Source organism: Thunnus albacares, chromosome 3 (genome assembly GCF_914725855.1).
Source record: "Thunnus albacares chromosome 3, fThuAlb1.1, whole genome shotgun sequence".
Lineage (NCBI taxonomy): Eukaryota > Metazoa > Chordata > Actinopteri > Scombriformes > Scombridae > Thunnus > Thunnus albacares.
This window is the reverse complement of record NC_058108.1, coordinates 20,444,604-20,469,583: the sequence shown is the minus strand read 5'-3', so window position 1 is coordinate 20,469,583 and position 24,980 is coordinate 20,444,604. Positions and strand designations below refer to the sequence as shown.

The window sequence follows — 24,980 nt, the reverse complement described above, 5'->3', positions numbered from 1 at the left end:
TCATTGACAGGTTCATTGAACATAGTAAAAATTTCTCTTTCAAATAAAGACCAGTTTTCTGTAATGTAATAAGGACACGACCAGCCTCCTACATACACATGCTATAGACTTCATTCCTGACTTACCTGTGATGGATGTTTTAATTGATTCCTCATACAGTCTCCTACTGTGATCTTCCAGACCTGTTTTTACAGTGCTATTTAAACTCCCAAGACATAAATCTGATGTTGGTTGCCTTGTGACTTCATGGTTAGATGTTGTATCCTGCTGCTTTGGTAATCTCAAAGCTTTCCATTACATTCAAGGTTTACTGCAAATGTTTCACATTTTATGATGAGAAAACAAATCAGACACATAGCTCAACAGCAGACTGATAAATACGATCTGACCTGGCAGCCTTTACTGCAGTATATCAAAACACGTAGTCTCAAGGCCTCCAACACTGACTGATACAGTATGTACTTTATCTGAATGCCATGACATTAACAGGGTGCGACAGTTGTACTGTAATACTATACTACTTTAATGCATCATGTATGACGTGATAATGCAGTGTGATACACACCAACACCAAGATCTGTGCTAAACAGTAACTCAATGTGGTAACACCTGTCACGATCCAAAATTAGGATGTATAGCTAAAATATGGAATTTAAAAAAATGATATGAGTTGTGGTGTCCACTGTTTTGTATGTTTTTCCTTGATGAATTATTTACTTGTTTCAATTTTCTTGTCCAGTTACATTGTGTAACAGCAGTGTCTATATGTTGCAGTCTGACATATTGTTGTGCTCTGAACATTTCTGTTGGATTTGATAAAAAAAAAAAAAAAACAGGAATAGTGAAATAACTTTGTTATTTAAACTGAAGATTATTGTAGAGCAGGTTTGTTAATGGTGACTGATGCAATACCTGACAAAAGTGTGCCCAAATTTTTTGAATAGCAAACTGTCATGCGTGTCATTTTCACTTACCTTAGAAGACAAGGACTCTATTGTCAACTATTAAGGTCAAAGATAATGTTTCTTCACAAGTGTGTGTGTGTGTGTGTGTGTGTGGGTGTGTCATTGCACAATAAAGTTTGTGTGTCTTGGCTTGCTCATTAATAAAAACATGTTATGCTGTCAGTCATATCCATTTCTTTAATTTTGGTTTCTGTGTTTGACATTTAGGGGTTTTTTTGCATTCAAATTGAAGCTAAACAACGTAGGCCACTGGTTTTCAAAAGGAAAAAAAAAGGAGGTTGGGACTTGAATGAGACACTGACAAAACAAAAACTGCCTGCGGTCAGTAGCTACTTAAGAGTCCTGGAATTAAGTGTCATATCAATTCAGCTCATTTTGGTCAGTTTTCTTCCCACAAACTGATGTCCCCTCAGTCCTTAGAGCTGAAACCATCAGCGCTCATGCTCTGCTAAATGGACACAGCGTTCTTCTGCATGGCTTGTCACAGGAAAATAATGAGCGGGCAATGCATCTTGCTTCAGTGACTCATTCCCAGTTCATACTTTCCAGTGAAAGCCTCAAGTGACATCTCTAAGGGTGAACAAGGCTACCAGATCTACCAGAATCTAGCTTTACTTTAAAAAAAACAACAAAGGAACAAAACAATAAGAACCAATCATAGACAATAACAGCCTGTCATCACCCTGAGTCTATGCACTTTCTTTAAAATATGAACTCCCAGCTTATCCATTCTCACTGTGGAAGAAACAAACAAACAAAGTAAAACCAAACTATAAGGTGTGGGGATTTTTTGTCTTAAGAGATACATGGAACAGAACTTAGTGCAAAGTCATCTCTATGGGAACCACGCACAGCTGACCAGCGCTGTTCTGGCATTATAAATTAAAGGTGAAGATAAAACAAAAAGTAAAAACCATCAGAATCACTGTAGGTCTGTACGAGAGTTCACCACAGGCCAGAACAGGGTTTGGGCATCAAAGACTTGCCAAAATGCTCCTTTTCTCCCATAGTTCTCTTCATCATTATGACGTGATTCTTCCTTTTAGTCCCACTTTCTTCAGAGCTGTGTGATTCAGCTGAAACTGTCTTTCTCTCATCCATCCATCCATCCACACATCCACACATCCATACATTCATCCACACATCCTTTCAAGAGTTCAGTTTCAGTCCACAAAGTCTCTTTGCGCTTTCATGACTTCTGCTCCCTTCAGCAGTGTCACAGCTCCTCCGTGAAACAAGGCACCTCGACCTCGCCTTCACCTCAGGGTTTGCTAAAAGGCCACAGACAGTGCATCTGAAGGTCAGGTGCTCCTGGTTGCTTCCTGGTCTTTGACCCTTGACCTTTAACCCTGGCTCATGGATGCAAAGGTTATCTAACCTTAAGAAAGAGGTAGACAGGGAGGGGATGTAGACAGGGAGGGGATGGAGACACAGAGAAGAGGGGAAAAGGAGAGATAAAATAATTTAATTACATTTTGTTTTCTTATTTAATCCCATACAGTAGCAACCATGAAAATAGGGATGAAATCATGCTGGAAAACTAAAGTGTACTTGTCAGGTGGTGGCCTGTGATTCACATACAGTGACACACAGCAGCACAAACAAATCCACAGACAATATGTACAAAGACAAACAATATTGAGCACTGCAGAAAAAACAGGACTCCACAGAGATCAAGGTGAAGCTGCTGTCAGTTACTGCACTTACACTATGAAACCTCATTTAAATACATTCTTTGAATACCTTGACAGGATTAAGAAGTAATCAAGTTTTTTTTCTCATAAGCCAGCACTTTTTGTGTTTCCTTTGTGTCTTGCATACTCTATCGAAACTTGTGTTGCTTACTGTGTATGGTTTTATCTTACAGCTTAAAGGCCCTTAAAAACCTCTTTTCACAAAGTTCTTATTATGAGCGATGGGGTCCAACATGAATAAAACTTACTGTAAAATTTAAAACAGTTTTGGTTATTTCACACGAGAAATTTCTGTATTGGTGTTGTGTATTTCTGTGCACCAATCAGAGTTTAGCAACATTTGAATTCAAATCTAATGACTGTTGAGGGATTGCATGCTTATGTTGCCAACACTGTTGATCAAATCTGAAAAAAACACATGCACAGAGCTATAAAAACTTTAATTGTTGCTTATTTAGTAACAGTAATTTTATATTATAGACAAATACTAGAATAAGGTGGTTTAAGAATACAGATTTTTACTACTCAGTCCAATCCACTGACATGAATTCATTTAGAGATTTTAACCAACATTTATATGCTGGTGAGTGTCAAAGAGTTTAATGCTGCTGACCTTCTGCAACTCCTCTCTTAGCCAGGAGGGGAGGGGCTGTCCGAGGCGATGCAGCAGCTTTGACAGCTCCACGTTGTGTTCCCTGTAGTACCTGGAGAGATATGCACGTGCCTGAAGAGAGAAGCAGGGGAGAGCAAAAGAGGTAAGAAGATAAGCGGGCATGGATGGGGAGTGAGGGAAATGTAGTAAGGAAATAAAACAAATAGGGAAAGAAGGAAATGAGGCAAGTTGGTGAGTGAGGATTAGATAGGATGTAGGGAAGCACGAAAGTAGCAAGGGACATATGACATAGGGAGGAAAAGGGGAGAGACGAATGATCAAGGAGCAAAGTACGGAGAAACGGAAGGAGGCAGGAAGAGAAAGAAGAACGAGGGGTGCAAAAAGGGTCGGCAGGAGGGATATTTAGAAGAGAAAATAAGAAAGACAGCAAGGGAGTAGGAGGCAAACAAGAAATTGAGAGAGATTAATGATGTGCCACCACCTTTAGATTAGTTTTTTCAATTCAATGGGACTATAGGGCCACTAAGTGCCAACCGGTAGGAGCAGAGCTAAGAAAAGAGAGGTTCAAGAGAGGGGGGGAAATTACATGAAGGATGCATGAGATCTGTTATCTCTCTCCCTCCCTCTTCATCTTCCCCCTCTCTTGTCTCTCCTGTTTGGTGTTCCCTTCCTCTCCTCCCTTCTCATCTGTCCTCTGCCTCTGTCCCCTTGGTGCAAACTCAAATACAGTTTAATTACAGGTGACACCGAGGCATGTGTGAGCACATGTGAGAAGACGAATTGTATCTATGTGTGTTTGTCTTCATGTGAGAGCAAAGGTGTGATTCACTGTCCTCTGTGGAATCAGTGGCCAGGATATATATGGATTGTATTTTCTTCTTCTACCTCTCTCGCTCCATCCTAATCCCCCTCCCCCACATCCTCTCTCTCACGGGTGATGTGTTACTATTGAGGCCTCATAATTAGGTTGTAACTTTTTGGCTGGATCTGATTGGCTGACAGTTTCCACCCCTATGCTTAGTCCTGTGGGAAATTTTGCCACAGCACTGGCGAGGACTGTGAGCCGTCAATGTCAGTCAGGTTGCTGCTTTTCCTTTTTTTATTTGTCTCTTTCTCTAACATTTCATTTGATACATATATCCACTTTTTCACTGAGCATAAATCTCTTTTAATTAAAATGTTTAAATTTACCTCTGGCTCCATGGAAGGGTATTTCCTCCCTTTACTCTTTCCCAAACACTTTGTCTTTCCTCCTTCAAGGAGCTGGCACCAAAAGCCCTTCTGAGGGTCAAACCTGAGAGAAGAGAAAACGAGCAAGGCAGATAGAAAAAAAAGAAAGACAGAGAAAGGAGAGCAAAAGAATTCTCCATAAAAAAAAAATCTTAACTGCTTGCTTTAAAAATGAATGTCAGTATTGCCATATTGGCTGCAACATCAAGAGGGAGTTTCTCTTTTCTGGAAATTAGGCAAGAAAAAATGGGCCATCTTACACTCACGGACCAGACATAAATGTCACTGCGCATTCAACACACTGTCTGTCTCCAATTCTTTCACTATCTGCATCTCTCTCACTTTTGTGCTGTCTTGTTTCATCTCTATTTGTCTCTATCTCCCCCCCTCCCTCCATGTCTCTCCTCTCTGTCGTGCAACCCCTCTCTCTATCTTTCGCAGTGCACCAGAGAAACAAGAGGCATGAGGAAAAAGTATAGTTTATTGATTGGTTAATACACTAATCCACTGCTAATGGTAATTCTAGATGAGATGCAAATGATCTCTAACACTTTTTAAATTACTTGATTAAAAAGTGTGATTAGGGCTGCCACTAACAATCAGTTTCATTATCCACTAATCTTCAGTTCATTTTCCCAATTAATTGATTATTTTTGGTCTAAAAACATCAGAAAACAACAAACAACAAGCACAAAGTGTGTCTTCAAATGTCTTGTTTTGCCCGTCAAACAGTCCAAACCTCACAATATTCAATTTGTTATAATGAAAAGTGGCAAATTCTCACTTTTGATAACCTGTCGCCATCAAATGTTTGGTGTTTTTACTTGTAAAAGTGACTCAAATGAATAATTGATCATCAAAGTAGTTGCAGATTAATTTTCTTTCAATTAATTATTTTCTAATCGATTAATCGACTTATTGTTGCAGCTCTAAATGTGATTGGTTTGGGTTCATTTTGTGTCAAGACATCCTGAGGAAAACAAGTATACCCACAATTTTTATAATGCACTGTATTAGCCCATATTCATTCAAAGCTTTTAATATGCAACCATCAAGTTGAGTACCTAGAAATGGATGTTTGTATGCCACACTACCAAAGGATGAAGGCATACTTTTTTCCTTTATTATTTTTTTTATGATTTCTTTTCTCCTCCAATACCAGAAGCATTCCTTATTTTTCTGAGGTTATACATTTATTTTTATTATTCATTTGTTTCTATTGATGTACTGAATTCTATTTTCTATTTAAATGTGACAATAGAATAGTACATTTGAAGGAAGTAAAATATGTGTTTCTACTTTATCCAAAGTGTTGCTTATCTTCAATAACTCTTGATCAATAAGCAGATGTGTATAAAAATAGAAAATCATGTTTCTATATAATTTTGCCACACATTAGTTCACTGGGGTTACAAAACTGCAAGTTGCTCCAACTGTTCTATGTATATATATCTTGGGGCCGTATTAAAATCAGTATTCTTATTAAGGCCAGAATGGCATTTAACCCTCAATACAAAAAACAAGTGGAAGATTATTTGACTTCCATGAATGCCAGGTACATGATAAGTAACAGAGTGATTGATCACAACCTCACTATTGGAGAAAAGCGGATATCATAAAACATGACTGTAAAAGATAGGAGAGATGATGTATAATCACTGAGGATGAATGTGCCAGAGATGGAACTTCATTTCATGACTGACTGTGAACAACACGCAATGTAGGGGAGAGAAAAAAAAAAAAAGGTTGGCGCCTCTATATAGTTCCCTGATTGGCTGCAGCATCCTATGTGAAGCCAAACTGCCTGTCTTGTTAGCAGAGTGCAAAGAGTGTTGCACTCCAGCAGCATCTTATTGTATGTGAAAACCTGTCACAAGCATGTATACATACATATATATATATATATATATATATATATATATATGTGTGTGTGTGTGTGTCTGTGTGTGAGTGTGTGTATTTAAGTGTGTATGTGCATGTGTGTACACAGTATGCCTGCATATATTTTTGAATGTACTTTTATGTTTATACACTGTAGAATTTTTACTAATCTATTATTTATATGTTAAATTCTGAAGGCGTTTATATTTATGCAGATTGCTTTTGCAGTATAGAAGCACAAAGTACAACTAAAGAAGAGGTAGAAAGATATACATTAGAGGATAGGGGCTAATGTGTATGTGACTGCAAATATTGTTCTTTATCTGCATGCATCAGTAGGAGACTAAAAGAGAAAAAAAAGAGTTAAGTGGTTCTCCTTCAGTTTTCCTCTGACAAGACAGGAGGAAGAAAGGAGAGGGGATTACAGTAAATAAATAGGCTCCAGAGTTGAGGATCTGTCAGACTGCTGCCATGTCAAAAGAATGAGAAGGAGAAAAGAAAGATTAGGCTTTTGTGTAACTCGCACTTCGCCGAAAACACACACACACACACACACTCACTCACTCAAGCACAACATACGCACATCTTCCTTATTATTCTGTCAAGATGCATCTCTTTACAAATTATTTGTATGCATGTGGGTTCGTGATTCAAAACAGAGGCACTCTCTGTCCCAATCTGAGCTGCAAACTCTAGATGTCCCTGTCTGGAGGTTTGAGGGCTCGCAGGCAGATTGCATTCTGATGAGTGGTGCTCGAGAAATAAACAGTTTACCACTCCTCCCAAACTTAAAGGTCACGTGCAACATCTCTAATGGAGAATGAGTGGAAACAGAGCATCAAGAGGCTAAAAGCTAATTCTCTGGAGTTGTATTCCAATTAAAAATAATTTTGTTGACATGTTTTAGGAATCACTTCCAACATATTAAGCATGTTAAAATATGAATACATTTGTTGTATAATGAACCTGTATCACAGAATACACGCATGATGTTGTTGTTTAGTTGTATTTACAACCCTTGAGAATGTGGCTCACATCAGGAACTGTATTTCTACATTACTTCTATAAAGGACAGGTTCACATTTTCTCAAGTCTGTATTAAAACAATATTCAGGTTCCCTTTCTTGGTGTAATCATTCCCCCTCTTCATACTGACCATTAAGAGATCCCTTGATAATGCACTTTCAATGTAACTGATGGGGGACGAAATCCATAAACCTCCTTCTGTGCAAAAATATATTTAAAAATTTATTTGAAGCAAATATGAGGATTCAGCTGTCTAAATCCATCAAATCTAGTCAGTATCTTTCAAAGTCTTTTTAGTGCCAAATTTCCTCTTTTTGTTACTATACTTGTGGAAGATATCCACTTGATTTGACTAACTCAGACAGCTGAAGCCTCATATTACTTTCATATAAAATTTTAAATACATTTTTTCTTAAAATGAGGGCTGTGGATTTTGTCCCCCTATCACTTCCCACTTCCATTGAAAGTACATTATGAAGGGATCTCTTAATGGCCAGTATGAACAGAGGGAATGATTACAGCAAGAAAATCCTATTTCAATGTTTATTTGGGTACCTGACTATTGTTTTAAGAAAGACTTGAAAAATGGTGAACCTGTCCTTTGAGGTTAATTAGAGTATATTAGCAGGATGTGCTGTTTGTGGACGAATATGCTTCGTTCATAAAAAATGCATTAGTGATTTATCTTGATTACTGGCACTATTGCGATTGCTGTTTTAGCTCTTTTGGATTGACACTGTGCAGTGGACTAACCTTTTCACACTTTTATTTATTCGGACAGCTGTAACACTGACAGGCAGCCAGTGTAAGTGAGAGGACAGTGAACACTCTATTGGGACTTGATCCCAGGCCAGCGACCCAGGAGGCTGAAACACCACTTGACTGTCTCTTGGCAAGAATATAGGCATCAAATTGTTATTGCGAAAACAAAGTCATGTGTTAATTACATTGCACACATGTTATTTTGGAGAACAAATTACACAAGCAATGTAATTAGTTGTTCTTATTCTTAATATGTTTGGAAGTGATGCTTTAGCCACATGTGTCATTTATTGATTACTGGCAATCAGGATAAATAAGGTTTATCAAATCATTCCTCAATAAATGTTATAGATTGCACAAACTACTTGCTGTTTCTTGCCACTAATTAATTATTCCTTTTGACTCACTTGTTTTGCTAAATTGATATTATACCCAAGAGTTTCTGCTGTAATAACATGCGACAAATTTGAAGAAAAATGAGTCTCCGCTCATCAGAAATTACCATCTCTTTCTTGTCTCATCATTTCTTATGTCTTGTATGTGGTCTTTATTTTTGGGGACCACATACAACATAAGATAACATTTGAAAAAAGACACACGTACTGACTACCGTTTTCCCCTTAAAATACAGACAGTAGCCCAAACCTAAATCTGTGTAAAGTCTGACATTTAATGTCTCAAAGCATTTAGTGAACATACCATCTGCTAGCGGTTGATCTTTGGTGCCAGGCGATGTCATTGTTGTACTCAAAATCGGTGACATCACCTGGCACCGAACACTGGCAAAGAGCAGATTCACCAGTAGATGTCAGGCTTCACACAGATTTGAGTCTGAAGTCTTATTATTGCTGAACTGATCATTTCAATCACAGGACACAGCAAGTGAAAGGTGCCTTCACCCAGGATGCCAGAGATCTGAGAGACTGAGAGAGAGAAAGCAAGAGAGAGAGAGAGAGAGAGAGACAAAGAGGCAGCGGCAGACATACTGTGTGAGAGACTTACGTAAGGGCCTGAGAGTAGTTAAAATGAGGAGTGACTCCCAGAAACCTCTGGACTTCATCCATCACTGCTGCAGGGTTGGTTCTCAGCTGATGGCCGTCTATGATCATCACCTACACACAGACATATATACATACAAACTGTAAAGCTGGGTACTATTACTAGCTAGTTTATTACAATTAATTTCAGGAACACAATAAAAGTGACAGCATGATTCACTGCAACTATAACTGCGGTAAAGTTGGAAAACAAAACTCTGACATTAGACATCACTTCACCTTCTTTCACAAAAATAAGGACATTATACAGTTAGCATTCCTTTTAGCGTTATGTCCCTCATCACAATTAACATCTCATCTGACATTCCTCCCTCTCTTCAGGGCAAATGTCCTCATTTCAAAAAGTTGTGAAATATAAATCTTATATAATAAAAAAAAAATGAAAACCTTTCAATGAAAATATTTTCTTTTATTTTAACATCTTTTGAGACTTGAGGAGATAAAATACAATAATTCACATTGAAATCTTCACAAAAATTGGAGAAGAGCTTAAAAAAATGTGTGTCAGAATTTTTTTTCTTTCTGTCTTGTCACTTTACGACACCTTAATGCAGTGACCCCTTGTGGGAGTCTCGACCCTCAGTCTGGAAACCACTGAAATAGGGTGTAATTGTCTGTACGTGTGCATTTGTATAGGCTTGTATGAGTGCATACCTGGTTAGCAGGGTAGTAAGTGAGCCACCTCTCTAGGTGTGTGGAGTAGAGGCCGGGGATGAGACAGCGGCTCTGCAGGGAGCGCAGCTCGGCTGGTGCTCCCGGTCTTGCGCTGATGACATCATAGAAGGTAAACCGCAGGGCTGCGTGATCCTCATGAGCTCTTTGATGCTGGGAAGGTTAGAAAATACAGCCACATACGCTTTAAAGAACTCACTCTGATTGTACAGCTGATGTCATTCATCTTCTCATACTTAAAGTAATATATTCACAACTTTGCATTATAATTTTTCATTGTGGGCGATGGAACAACATTTCAGATGGCATGTTGTTGGCATTCATGTTTCATTTATCAAACAGGTTTAAGCTGAAGATTCAGGATGTCCTGACATTTTCCATATTAAGACATACAGATAAATCAGGCTCATTAATTCCTCACTCACTGAGAAAAATCTGACTTCAAACAGTCAGATAAAGAACTCACTGCAAATCAATACAGAGATGAAGCATTTCATATGAAGAGGCAGGCAGCTGTAGAGAGTTAAAAATAATACATGTAGTAGTAACTGGCATGTAATTTATTCTGTGTGTGTTTGTGTACGTACCTGATACCAGCTGTAGGCTCTGTCAGAGGGGTTGATGAGCAGGGTGATGATCTTGGCCTTGGGCAGCAGGGCAGCAGAGCGCCGCGGGGACTCCTCTGAGGGGAAGTAGTTAGCGCTCTTCTCGAACAGGAAGTCCGTACTAACATTAGAGGGCACAGGGAAAAATTCCATGTACCTGAGGCAACAGACACACAGAAAAATATTTAGAAGAAATATAAATACACATGCAAACACTCATGATATACACCTCATACACATACACTTAAGTAAACTCCGTCACCGAAATGCTTTATTTAAAGTAATATACGAGTTCTTCAGTCACAAAGATATGGCCATTTTCTTAGACAACAAGTCTTAAATAAACTTGATGATATAATTCATACAGTGTTTAATGAAGAGTCAAGTTCTTGCTGAATGAATTCGGAGAATGCACCAGCTGTGTCTCTGTCAGCTAAGTAACCCATTTATGGGTCAATTTAGGCAGCCATATGTCTGTTGGCTTATATGTGCAGGCTTAAAAGGATCATTTTGAAGGCTTAGAAGGATCATTTTGAAGACATTGTTGAACTGCTTAATGTATCACTGAAGTCTGCAAGACACATTACAGCCTGTAACAACCTCACAAAACCAAAAGGGTTGTTTATAATCATTCATTTCACCTCTGCTTCTTCTGGGAGAGAATGAAAGATAGGGGATAAATGTGTGAGTGTGTGTGTGTGTGTGTGTGTGTGTGTGTGTGTGTGTGTGTATATAGACTCACAGATCAGTCTCTAAATGCGTTGCTCATAGAGACTGAGGACAATCTCCCAGGTTTCGTTATTAAAACTGAGTGGAAACAAAGTCTTTAGGGCGGCCCTTCATATTGGGGCGGTGAAATGCAGTTCACTACAGAGTAGAATGGGGGGACAGCATCGTTTCCGTTAAGGCGTGTTCTTGCATGTCCAGAATGTAAGGAGCGTAGGTTTGTTAGCGGCCATTATCACTGCCGTTCAAGCAACTACCGTGCATTTAGAAATCCCTACACTTCGGTAAGTAAAGATTTCCGATTGTCTAGTATCGCGAGACTAGTGTGTGTGTGTATGTGTGTGTATGTGTGTGTGTGTGTGTGTGTGTGTGTGTTTGTGTGTGTTCTCACCAGTCAATTCCTTTATGGTAGTTGTTAGTGTTGAAGAACTGGACCTCCTCGTAAGTCTTTGGACTGGGGAAATTACTGGAGATGGAGGGATGCATGAGCAGGAAAAGATAAAGTGCTGTCGTTCCTGGAAGAAAGGGCATAATTCATAACTGGCTCGTTAATTCAGCTCAGCAGAGAGTAGTCTGTGTGTGTGTGTGTGTGTGTGTGTGTGCGTGTGTGTGTATGTCTGTGTGTGTGTGTGTGTGTGTGTGTGTGTGTATGTGTATGTGTGAGAGCTGTCATCCACTGATCCATACTGGATGATTTTTCGCCCTGCAAGATTTATATCTTGCTGAGAATACACTGTGTATGTATGTGTGTGTGTGTGTGTGTGTGTGTGTGTGTGTGTGTGTGTGTGTCTGCAATGATCACAGGCCTCCCCATCAAATGATTCGAAACCATTTGACACCAATCAGCACTGGGGCTGTGGTCGTGCCCTCTGTCTCACCCTCAGCAGCTCTCTTTCCACCCTGTTCCCCTTACGCTTACTCCCACACATCCTGTTACATCTCCCCTCATTCTTGTCTCTTATTTGCAGCAACATCTCTGACATGAGAGGCATAGCCTTCGATAAAATGAGAGTTTATTGTACTGTGATTGCTGTTGGGCTGCTAATGTTGCTATAGTGACCCATCCTCCCATTTATAAAATTATGACCTGGTTAATTAGCAGCATTACGGGACCTCCTCACCTCTCACACCAAACACCGCCAATTAGAATTCCTGAAATCACAAGGAGGCAAAACTCAGGTCCCAAGCACCGTGTGCAGATTTTTTAATAATGTCCTCTTAATTTGTCTCTCTGACAGAGGAAAAGTAAGAAAAGGAAAGGGGGAGAGGGCAGTAGCTCAGTACTGTATCTCTATGCATCTAAAGTACTTAGTATGTGGGTGGAAGAAAGGAGGTAAGAGCCTCCTCCTTTGTCTCACTCTGACAGGACCAAAGGAGCGAGGGGGATTAAATGAATGGGCTCTGATGTGGAGTATCTAGACACCTGGGCACACAGAGAAAGAGTAAAGAGTACCGTCTAGACCTGCTCTATGTGAAAAGTGCCTTGAGATAACTTCTGTTGTGATTTGGTGCTATATAAATAAAATTGACTTGACTTGACTTGACAGAGGGAGTCTCTTTGTTGTATGTGTATGTCTGAGTGTGTCTGTCTTACCTGTTTTCTGTGGTCCTATGACCATGAACTTGGGTAATCTGTCACAGGTTTTTTCTTTAGACCAGATGTCTTTATGTCGTTTGTCATCACATGGGTTCTGTAGGAGCACATACAAAGGATTATAGGGCTATATAAAACACATATAAGAACACATGTGCACGTACATCCAGCACATCCAGGATTTACTACACAGAATGAATGAATGAAGTTTTTGATATTGCATTCAATGATTCCCAGCCCGAGTGCTACAAATAAATTTTCAACAATACTCAAAAATAGAAACCCAACTTCAATAACAATCAAATCTCTAGACCTTCATTTTCAATAATAAAATCAAGTCAATCACAGTAAAATCCATAAATCACTGGCAAAAACAATTACAAGTAGAGAAATTGGAGTAAATACTTGTAAAATGATTATAGTCCATCTTTGAATCTTCTCCAGGCTTTTGAGACGAAGTTAGCAAACTTAAACGTATCAAAATGAAACTACATTTCCAATTTTTTCCAATTTGATCATCTGTACACCAGGATATTTAAGGGTTTTGTCATTGCCATTTCATGGACAATTTACTCTTAACTCATCATAATTTGTGCAGTACAAAAGAAAACGGGACTCCACTACACCAAAATCACACAGCGTACGTTGTTTTCCTCTTGAACATTTTTGAATCTACACTAAGAATATCTCATTACACAAAAATGCACTGATAAAATGCGCAGGAAAACACGTGCCCATACATGTGGGCAAATACCCACGCAAACACACCTGCCAGAGTGGGTTCCTTTGTTCGGGAAAAAGCTGGAAGTACTTGTGCGCGAGCTGAAGGGGTGGGAGTGTGTGGAGCTTCAGGTTTGTCCATGAGCGAAGAAAGGAGGCCAAGTGGACGAATGTGTAAAGGCCCAGACGATCGTTGCCGTAGTTAGACAGGTGGGTCATGAATATACTGATCTGTGGTGGAGAAACAGAGACAGGATAGAGGGGTAGCAGGGAAAAGGGAAAGGCATGGAAAGAAGGAGAAAAATACTTATTGTATTGTGCAAAACTGGGATAAGTCAAAATCTCATTTTCCAAGTTCCCATGTTTGTGAAAGACTGAGGCAGCGCTGAAAATCTAATTACTGTTATTATGACTGCAGTGGAAAGCAAATAGATAATTTCTCAGTATGTGATGGTTTTAAAGTCACTAACAGAGAGGCTGTCCAGCAGTGGGAATCAATATTTGTTATCATTTTGCAAAGTGACACACTCCTCCACTTGTGTTATGTAAGATTATACATTAACTCTCAGCCCAGTGCAGTTCCAAGAGGAAAATCAGATAAACTGAATCCGATGTATTCACCACTTCTGTTAGATAAAGTTCAGGAGGCAACACAATACACCTCATAACCACTGGGTGATGGGAGAGATGCAGCTTCACATGGGAGAGTGTCTCAGAGTGTGTCGGTGTGTTCACGGCGGTTAATGTGTGTGAGGGATAAGGAGAGACTCAGAGGGAGTGAAGGAGCGATAGTGTGTTGGTCCAGGCTATCTGTCCACGCCTCAGTGCTTTTATAGGCTGATCAAAGAGACAAGCTAAGATGGCTGCTACAGACAAATGCACACACACACACACACACACACACACACACACACACACACACACACACACACACACACATACACACACACACACACACACATACGCACGCTTCTTTTTGTGATTTGAGGGAGCTTGGGAACGTGAAGTGTCTGGATGAAACGGTAACATCAGCCATTAAGATATGAATTATTTGGTGGATGTGTGCATGTGTGTGTCTGTGTGCGCATGAATGATTGTGTGTGAGTATATTTGGGAGTAAGCCTATGAAAGTGAACACACACATACAAAGACACACACAAGCAGTGAATTTCCTGGTGACAGAGGACTGTCGGTGCTCCTCTTTAAAGCCGAAGGTTGCCGTAGATACAAAGCGACACAGTGTCGGGGTTTGATGGATCAGCGTCCGGCCGACCTGGAAAGCTGTTCAGAATACTGATCGCCTCCGAATACTGATGGGAGGAATCTGTCTGTTTGTGTGTGTGTGTGTGTGTGAGTGTGTGTGAGACGCACTGTGAGGGAGAGAAAGAGAAGTAGACATGTGTGTGTCTACTTGTGTGTGTCCTTGTGACAGAGACCGGAACACAAAAGAAAGAGCGAGAGAGAGAGAGACCAAGGGTATGCAAGCAGGGCACATGTCAGCGTAATTGTTTATGCGTTTGTGCGTTTGCGTATGCCAGCTCGATTGTGTGCATCTGCCATAGCCGTCTTATCTCGTGCTCACTCTAAGCATACCAGCACCGCACCATCCAGCCCTGCCTGCTTCATATCAATCTAGTTGATGTAACAAAGTGGAACCACTGTGAAGGCATCACCAAGCACTCAACCATTAACAACAGAAATGCAAGCCAGTAAAAACTGCTTTCCTGCTCCTCCCGTCCTGTAAATCGTTATGTCAAAACCCCAAACCTCCATCCTCTTTGAAGCATGAATAAAGAACTTGAGCACTACTTTTAAAAATGTGTAAAATTAAATTCAACAGTGGCTAAATGGAAACATCTATTCACATTTGCGGTTGAGGAGGAATATTTCCTATGGCATCCTGCTGGGATTAAAAATAAATAAATAAATAAATAGCATGATGTGAACTTTATAAAATGAAAATGTTTCGAAGTGATATATAGTGAATGCAGACATATCTGACCTGAGTAAATAAGATGCGATAAACCATTTCAAAGTCTCTCCCCCTCTCCCTTTTTGTGTTGTTTTGTGCTTTTTTGAAAGCAGGCAAAGTGATCAAAAAGTGATTTATGTTCCCTTCAAACCACTCAATACCCTATGATGTCTGACTCAGGCTGCGAGGGGAGGGGGGTCTGCTGTATGTATGTGTGTGTGTGTGTGTGTGTGTGTGTGTCAGGTGTACGTGCAGGTGCATGAAAGACACACACACACACACACACACACAGACAGATTGTTATTGAACATGGAAACATTCATTATGGAGCTTGGGCTTAAGCACTGGCTGCCAAATTAAACAAAGAGGGAGAGAGAAGGTGATTTTGTGTTTGCAATTTGAGAACTGCAGAGAAGGAGAAAAGAATAAAATACAGAGAGGGGGATAACAAAGGAAAAGCCCCCCAAAATAACCTTGGCAGGTTAGTCTGAATTAAAAAGCAAAACACAAAAAAGCCACTTGAGAGAGTGTTAATCTCCCGACACAGTGCAGGCCCCAAACCCTTTTGGTGGAAGGACTCGCTATGGCTAAGAATTCAATTAACTGAACCATATAAACCTTTTCTCAGCTTCCAGTGCCACATCTCATTTCCTGAATATTGGATTGCTTTGAGTCCCATATGTGCCTTTAATAAAGAATACCATGCTAATAATTTAACACCAGAATTGGGCTCAAATCATACTTGGAACTAGACTGGGAGCAAAGTGAAAAAAATGAGAGAAATAAACCCAATGCCGCAGCCTCCCTCTTTTAATCTTTGTCCCTTGTCTTTTCCTCTCACTGCTCCTACGTAGCTTCATTTCCTCCCTCGTCTTTCATCCTTTAATGTCTCTCACTCGCTCATCTGCTCCAAAAAGTCACTTTATGTTTGTTTTTTTTTCCCCCTCTCTCTCTGATCTTATGCTGACCTAGATGCTCTGATGAAGCATGTCAGTCCAACATGGAGTGATGTTCTTCAAAATCCATGAACACACAAGCACACACACACACACACACACACACACACGCCATGTCTTGAAAGATTAGGAAAACACCAGTCATGTATTTGAGTTTGCGACATGTTCCAATCCCCTCTAACATGATTGCATTTTGGGAGAAATTACTTGATTCACTGGTCCTTGGTTGGTGATGAAACAGCTCCAGGAACACCTCAAAAAACAACAACAGAAAACTGTTGAAAACTGTAATCTACAATTGTATCTATTACAAGATACATTTACAGATGTTTTGACCTTCATTTGCGCTATTTTTTTGCAACCAGCACATTCTTGTCTTGTGGTACTGTCATGTCTGTGCTATAATTAAGAAAACAAGACATAAATGACTTATTCTATCTGTCTGCCTGTCCTTGGCACTCATCCCTCTCTGTCTCCTCTGCTGCTTTCTCTCTCCTCCTAGCTGTAGCGGTCTGTTTCCCATTACAGAACACTTAGTTCCACATACATTTCTGCCTGATTGAATTGTTATTGCTACTAAAAAGAAGCCTACAACCCCCTGCCTGTTTTATTCTTCCTCCTTCACCGTCACCCCTCCTTGCTCTTGCAACCTGCTCTCTCTCTCTCTCTCTTTCTCACCGTCCATCTCACTGTCTCTGTCTCATCAGTGGATAATTGAAAGCTGAATGTCAATACAGCAAATGATTTCAATTCAATTTATTCTGCCTGCTCTAGTCAACATCTACTGGCCCGTTCCCATTCTGCTGTCTTCACTGCTTTACTCTCACTTTGTAATTTCTCCTCCTGTTTGGATTGTAGCTTATTGTGTGTGTGTGTGTGTGTGTGTGTGAAAGTGTGTGTGTGTGTGTGTGTGTGTGTGTGTGTGTTTGAGAGAGCGTTTATGTGTTGATGAGCTGCCAAAGCCTTCAGTAGCAATCAGCAGGACTCCGGAGAAAGGGAAGGAAGGAGTGGAAATGAGACAAAAGAAGTGTGGAAAGATTCACATGTGTGACCAAAGTCAACACAATTGTAAAGGTTGGGGATTTTAAAAAGAGTTTAAAAAAAAAAAGAAGAAAAAAGTAGATGGAGAAGAGAAAAGGCCACCAGAGACCAGGACAGGAAAGGAAGGGTGAGGGATATGAGGGTGAATGCTGGGTAAAACAGGCGACTGTAAGGGGGAGGGAGATTTTGCTGATATTTGGTGTTTGGCTAATAAGCTTAGTGGCAGAGCTAAGCGCTAAATGTCAGCCCTGATATATGTCTACAGCTCTGCTTATGTCAGCTAGACACACATTTATCGAAACATACACATGCGCACATACGCAGATACTTGCATGCTGACATATGCATGGGTGGGTGTGTGTGTGTGTGTATGTGTGTGTGCATCACCTCCTCTCTGTATGTGTCTGGATTCTCAAGTGACACAAGATGCCGTGACCTGAAAATTAAATCTCAATCTGTCTGCCACCTTCTCACCCTGCCTTCCCTGTCTCCCCCCCACTCTCCTCCCTCTTTTCCTCCTTTGCTCTCTCTCTCTCTCTCTCTCTCTCTCTCTGTCTCTCTCTCTCTCTCTCTCTCTCTCCCCCCTTGCTCTCTCACCATCTCTCTGGCCATTTATTGGGGAATGACTTGTGCCCTATTGGCTGTTTGCAGAGTCTAGGTCGTCCAATCGATTGTCGAGCTTATGTGAGACGGGGAGCTCAATGATGGCCTTATGCAGCCCGGGAATGATGGAAAAGTATCCAAACACACATAGACAAATGAACACACGTACATGCACACACATCCAATATGCTGGATGGTCGTTGTCAGTTGTAAACTGCCACCACAGGCCAAATGTGATTTAAAGTCACTGAATGGGAAGTGACAATGTTACCAATGTGCGGATCATCAAACAATAGGAAACCCCTGAGGGACTAAAGCAGAGAGTTACAGAACACTATTGATTACAAAGTGCACACTCTAATGAAAGCTTTTGCATCTGCAAATGGAAACATAGCAGGGAGAAATGAAAATGATTCATCAGTGTGTGTGTGTGTGCGTGTGTGTGTGCGCGTGGATGGACGTCATGGCAGATAACTCTCATTTAGTGTTTAAATTGCTTTTATGTTTAATAGGTCTCTTCATTAAGAGATACAATAAGAGAAGAGTTTCATCTATTATTGCACTGATTAAGAAAGGGAGGAAGTGAGAGAGAAGGACAAAAGATAGCGGGAACAGAGGAAAAAAAATGTAATTAGCCTTTGTGTGTTTCTCGCTTTATGTGTGTGAAAGCTAGAGACAGAGGGACACTAAGCCTGCGGAGGCATCCCTCTTGGTTTGTGAGCTCATGTTGAGATGACATCACGGGTGATGCGAGTAGAAATGTTCTTAGGTCCTCGGAGCAGCTATGAAAAGAAACAGCTACACAAATATAACACACACATGTATGCACGCACACACACTCAAATTAAATTATCTGTTGAAATATTTCTGGCACTAATCACCATCTCTGGAGCACAATGTGAAGTCACTGCAAAAATATAATGAAGACAGTGTGACAAAATGAAAACTGCATGACATATTTTGATGGATATTTCAAATTTTCTTTTCTTTTTCTGGTGTTGCTTATTTTATTGTTTATTTTATTTTAAACCCTGTTACTGCAAGGAAACTGTAAGTTCACTATATTGTTATATAACGCTATTACACCACTACACTATTATAATCATTATGAGCATCACCCCACATTACATTACAATAGCAATAGTTAAAATCACAAAATGTTGGGTTACTGTTGTCATTACCTGGACCATCATCACTAAAAGCTGCACTTCCTGGGTCAGGTATTGGACTGTCCATGAAATATTAATCGAAAATATCTTGACATCTCCTTTGAGATGCAACAATTAGTCAATTAATCGATCAGTTGATTGTCAGAAAATTGATCAGCAACTATATATCATTCCTGTCATTTTTCAAGAAAAAATGCCAAATATTTTATGGTTCCAACTTCTCAAAAGTGAAGGTTTACTGTTTTTTTCTTTTCATATATGAACAGTTGATTGAATATCTTAACATTTTAGACTGTTAGTCAGACAAAACAAGTAATTTGAAGACGTCGCTGTGGCCTCTGAGAAACTGTGAATGCCATTTTTTTTTTACTATTTTCTAACATTTCATAGTCTAAACAATCAATCAACTAATTGAGAAAATAACCGAAAGATTAATCAATAATGAAGATAATCATTAGGTGTAGCGCTACACAAGTGCAGAATAAATTTGTTTACAGTTGGATCCCTAAGTGCATTTACAGGTGCAGAAGGATGAAGAATCCGATGAGTATGTTTTAGTACACGGAGCCTTTGAACAACCCTCTTTTGGATCAGGTGATTCCTTAAATTTATGGTGCAGGAGTTTTCACTCAGGAGGCACTCAGTCCAGCCATCATCTGAGAATCTCCTCTCAGGGTCCTTTCGGGTGATTTCAGGAACCACAAAGCAGTCTGCTATTACTTTGTGACTATTTGGACAGAATAGGTTTTTAAGATGATGGGATAATATACAATTTAATAAGAGCAAGTCTGTGATTTTAATTCAGTTAAAACCGGCAATGTCAGTATTTTTTTACGGACTGCATTATCTCATGCCAGTAAAGATTCTGGCACCTTTTACCTCCTGTTAAATTGCCAGTTTTCCCAAAATGGCTTTGAGAAGGACTTTTATAGCCACAGTTGACTATGTCACCTAGATTCCTTGTATTCATGCAATTTGTCTCACTTAACAATACGTAATGGGCAATTCAGCCCCCAAAACCAGTGCATACCTTGGACAGAAAAAGGTAAATTACACTCCCTCTAGTTTTGTACTCAAGCACCTTGTTCATGACTATTATTAGAGAGCATTTGTTGCTGCAAGGGGGAAGTGTAAAACACTTCATGTGCACTAGAGGACTTCTTTTTTAGGAAAGAGAACAGAGACACAGAGAAGTTAGGAACTGCAGAATTAAGCAATTATTTAAGTTCTGTTGAGCTGGATACAAACTGATTCCTGCTTTGTTATATCAAATTGAGAGTAGAACAATGAGCATGGTGTATCTCTACTGTATGCAAATGACATGTATCATTATTATTTGAAAAGAGAAAGAAAGCAACAAAGAGGGAATGAAACAAAGAAATAAATGAAAGAAACAAAAGAAAGAAAGAGGTCAAGAAAAAAAGAGACAAAAGAAAGAAAGAAAATAAGGAAGAAAAAAAAGAAATAAATAAGAATAACATGCAAAAGAAAGACAGACAGAGACAAAGTGGTGCAGAGAGAGAAGAAAGGGGTAGATTGGGTTGTTGTGGGAAGCTGCACTTGACTCTGTGATGTTCACTGAGTTCTGACAGCTCCTCTAGTTCAGCACTCCCCTACCTGACACTTCAATACTGCCTACTACTGGTCCATGAGCATCTTTGTGTGTGTTTGTGCATGTGCATGTGTGTGGTTTGAGTCAGAAAGAGACAGAGGGAGATTGTTAGGGGATAATTCTTGTGGATTTCTATTCCTACCTTTAACTGTGTGCACGCGCTCGTGAGCGTGTGCGCGTGGATGAGCATCTTAACTGATACCAAAACCTAATTCTGTTTCTTAATTCAAAGCAGAATCAAGTTGAGCTGACATACACAGCAGGGGTAAGTGAGAGGGGGAGGATGTATATGTGTGAGTGTGTGAGTGTGTGTGTGTGTGTGTGTGTGTGTGTGTGTGCGTGTGTGACAGCAACCCCCCTGTGGTAAGACCTAATTTAAAGTGGGGAGATGAACACAGCTCCACAGTGAGAAGCAGCCCCTGACAGGAAAAGAGACAGACACACCCACACAAAGCAAAAATGAAACAGGATGAACCAGACAGAGAGGAAGTTACCTTTACAGAGAGAGAGAGAGAGCAGCGGGAAACCATTGGTGCTTCTTTTAGGTGCAAAAATCAAAATAGAAAGTAACAGTCCTCCCTGTTTCTTGCTATATATCCGTTTTCATGTGCAAACTGTGTGTGTTTGAGTGCGTGTGTGTGTGTGTGTGTGTGTGTTTGTGTGCTCTCTCTGACTCACCGGGTTGAGTAGCACAGTGAGAAACAGCTCTCCCCCACGGATGCTTTTGTCCAGTTCTTTAGGTCCACCAGGGTATTCCTTATAGTAGATAGTGTGAGTAAACAAGCCACACGTCTGACGAGGCAGTACCTACACACACACACACACACACACACACACACACACACACACACACACATACACACATTCACATAAAAGAAGGAGTTGTTAATATGTTTAATATCCTCCGTTGGCAAAGCATGTCTGTGGAGGAACTTTAACAAATAGTTTATGATAACAATCAACAACAGGAACTGATATGTAAAAAAAAAAACCCACAAAGCTAAATAATGTGCTAATAGCATTCATGGAAAAAAACCTCAAAAATAACAGGAACAGGAACATGCCAATTGTTTTCAATGAACCACACAGAGTTTTTAGACTTGACCGTTATAGTCAACACCAGAATGGTTTGAGATACAACAGGAAACTAAAACTGCAGTTTCTCTGTGAGATTGTGGAAGAAAGTTCCTAGAATTTTTGCTGGTTGCCTGGCAACTGTTCACAGCCAGGAACTAGTCCGTCAACTCCAATGTGTGGTTTTACACTTTTTGTATGGATTAAACAAAGGAGAAGTAACACGTTAATTAGCGACCTTTAGAGAGGCTGGCAAGTGGATGTTTGTTTTGCATTAGACAGAGCCAGGTTAGTCTTTTCCACCTGTTTCTAGTCTTTGTGCTAAGCTAACTGGCTGCTGCCTGCTGTAGCCTTATATCTAATGGACATACACTCACCAAGCACTTTATTAGGAACACCTGTGCAATCTAATGCAATCCAATACAACAGCTCTGCCATAAATTCTACTTTTATGAAGCTTATACAATTTCAGTTTTTGTTGATGGTGATAATTCTACTTTATGTTTCCTAATATTTAGTCCACCCCATTAACATACATGGGGGGGGACAAAATATTAGGAACACTTTTCAATAAAATGAACTTCAGTACGCCACCACCACCCACCACAACGCTTTATTAGGAGCACGATTGCACAGGTGTTCTTAATAGTGTAAATGACAGCAGTATCAATCGTCTCATCAAGCATGTACACAGCAGTTTGCAAATATGAGAAGCGTAAGCATCAGGACAGGTCAAGGATACTCTGACATGTCATGCCATAAAGCATATGGTAATGTTACCTATTGCAGTGGTGAAACACAGGTGCCACTTCCACAGATGGCTCAAGTCGCATTCTTAGACCTTTTTTGACAGCAGACGTTTTGACTTGTCATAGGAGAAAAAGCACAGGCATTATTAACATATGGCTCTGTTCCATTTAGGTGGCTCTAGTTCCCGGACTAGGAGGTATTGTGCATGCTGGCTCACACTGACATCGCTTACCGGGGCACTTAAACAGAATGGAGCCATCATTAAATGTTATTAGTTCCACCTGAGCTTTTCATGTTTTGACAAGTCAAGATGTCTGCTGTGAAAAAAGGTGTATAATTAGGGTTGTCAAAGGACACACTGCTTACTGCCTCCAGTGTGTTTGAGGCAGTCCTGATGAGCTGTCCAGCAGAGATTACTTCACCACGGCAGAAGAGACCCTATTTTCATGCAGGTGCATAGATAGCACAAGGCATTGATTTGCATTGGTGAGGTTAAATTTTTCGAGGGCACTACTCAACTACACCTGCTTGGTATTTTGGTGACTTGCTGTTTACCGAGGCGGGAGGAGATGATAAGGGATTACTTTTAATAACACCACGAGCAGGTGCACTATGCTTCCTTGGCCATGAAAATACTAAAAGTATACAGACACACCCTGTGTGAGTTGCGTACCCTTCTGTGCCTTCATTGATGAAAGCAGGATATGGCTGTTCTCAGATGCTATTCATTGTTACTTGTAACACCAGTGGTTGCAAAAGTGACAGCAACAATTGAGTCAACAGCAAATACATTGCAGATCACAAGTTTTGTTTTGTATTTTTGAGGTTGAGCACGCAATTGCAAGGCACACTTGCTTCTCTTTTTCAGAGCTATTACATTGCCTTTTGCTTTAATTCTGATTCGTCTAATATTCAAATCATCAGAGAGTCTTTATAGATAAACTCAACTGTAACTTGCCACACATCCTATGTGAGTTAGTGAGTTAAAAAGTCATTTGGGGAATGTATGTATAGGTAATTAAATAATGCTATAAAAAACACAAAATTATATTGCTTTTTCTGGGGTTTATACACATATCAAAAAGACAAAATCAAGCATTAAAAGACCAGTGCTAAAGTTAATCGTCTTTTCATTAGGTCATTTAATGAGAAGAAGAGAAGAGAAGAGAAGAGAAGAGAAGAGAAGAGAAGAGAAGAGAAGAGAAGAGAAGAGAAGAGAAAAGAAAAGAAGAGAAAAAAGAGAAGAGAAGAGAAGGTCTTTATTGAAAACTCCTTGTGGAGCACTTCTCTGTGTGAAATAGAGAGTAAAGGCTGGAAGTGCAGATATTGGTTTATCTATAAAACACTGTAGACTCGTTCACACACACACACACACACACACACACACACACACACACACACACACACACACACACACACACACAAATACACACAAATACACTCACACTCACACACGAGAGAGGGAAAGAGAGAGAGAGAGAAGGCCACCAGAGCCAGACACTCAGCACTATTTCACCAAACCAATTATCCACAGAGCTATAGCTCAAACTGATATAGTACATTTTAAAAAGAAATACACACACACAGAAGTACGCATGTTTGCGTGGGTGCACACACACACATACACGCGCACACACGCGCGCGCACACACACACAGACACACACACACACACACACAGCACAATCCCATATCTCAGTCTGATTTGTTCTGATACTGTGGGTCCAGTGGGTGGCTCTCAATCTGCTGACAGAGACACACAAACACCAATTTTACAACCTTAAGACAACTTCCTGTCCTCCTCTGAGCAAACAAAGATGGAGTGAGAGGCAGGGGAGAAAGAGATTAATAGACAGAAACTGCAAGAAAAATTGGAGGTGAAAAACTGTGAAAGGTAAAGAAAATGGGAAGGACGTGAGTGATGTGGTGAGTAATTTTACGAGAGGTCAGGGGGGTAGATGAATTATCAGATCCTAAAAGCTCACAAGGCGGTTTAGGGTGGAGTGATTTATAATTCTAATTCAGCATGCGCTGAGGCCCGTACTGTATAGTATTTTATATATATAGGCCGTATATACTGTATTTTCTTTTTTTTGTGGGCACTGATGACTTTTTGTCCATGGTAGCTTGAAAGTTGATTATTGTTATTATGATTTTTATTATTTTTTCCTTCCACACATCAGTTGACAAAATAATCTCACCTCAAGTTCCATTTAGTAGTTGTTCTAGAGCTTTTGATCACATAATCTTCATTTACTG

At 40.0% G+C, this 24,980-nt stretch overlaps 1 protein-coding gene across 4 annotated transcripts in view; it reads right to left on the bottom strand.

Moving 5' to 3' along the window:
* Nucleotides 1-1,122: 1,122 nt before the first annotated feature.
* ndst3 (N-deacetylase/N-sulfotransferase (heparan glucosaminyl) 3) overlaps nt 1,123-24,980 on the bottom strand; it is a 44,841-nt gene continuing 20,983 nt past the window's right edge. For 3 of the 4 annotated variants that reach the window (XM_044346932.1, XM_044346931.1, XM_044346933.1), the window contains 10 exons: nt 21,578-21,706; nt 13,595-13,777; nt 12,827-12,923; nt 11,624-11,747; nt 10,489-10,663; nt 9,884-10,054; nt 9,174-9,283; nt 4,464-4,566; nt 3,273-3,383; nt 1,123-2,338 (listed from right to left, as the gene is read on the bottom strand). In XM_044346932.1, coding sequence (XP_044202867.1) covers nt 2,309-2,338; nt 3,273-3,383; nt 4,464-4,566; nt 9,174-9,283; nt 9,884-10,054; nt 10,489-10,663; nt 11,624-11,747; nt 12,827-12,923; nt 13,595-13,777; nt 21,578-21,706 — 1,233 coding nt within the window. In that variant the 3' untranslated portion in view covers nt 1,123-2,308. Of the gene's footprint in view, nt 2,344-3,272; nt 3,384-4,463; nt 4,567-9,173; nt 9,284-9,883; nt 10,055-10,488; nt 10,664-11,623; nt 11,748-12,826; nt 12,924-13,594; nt 13,778-21,577; nt 21,707-24,980 lie in introns of all 4 variants that reach the window. The other variant, XM_044346934.1, reaches the window with a different exon arrangement.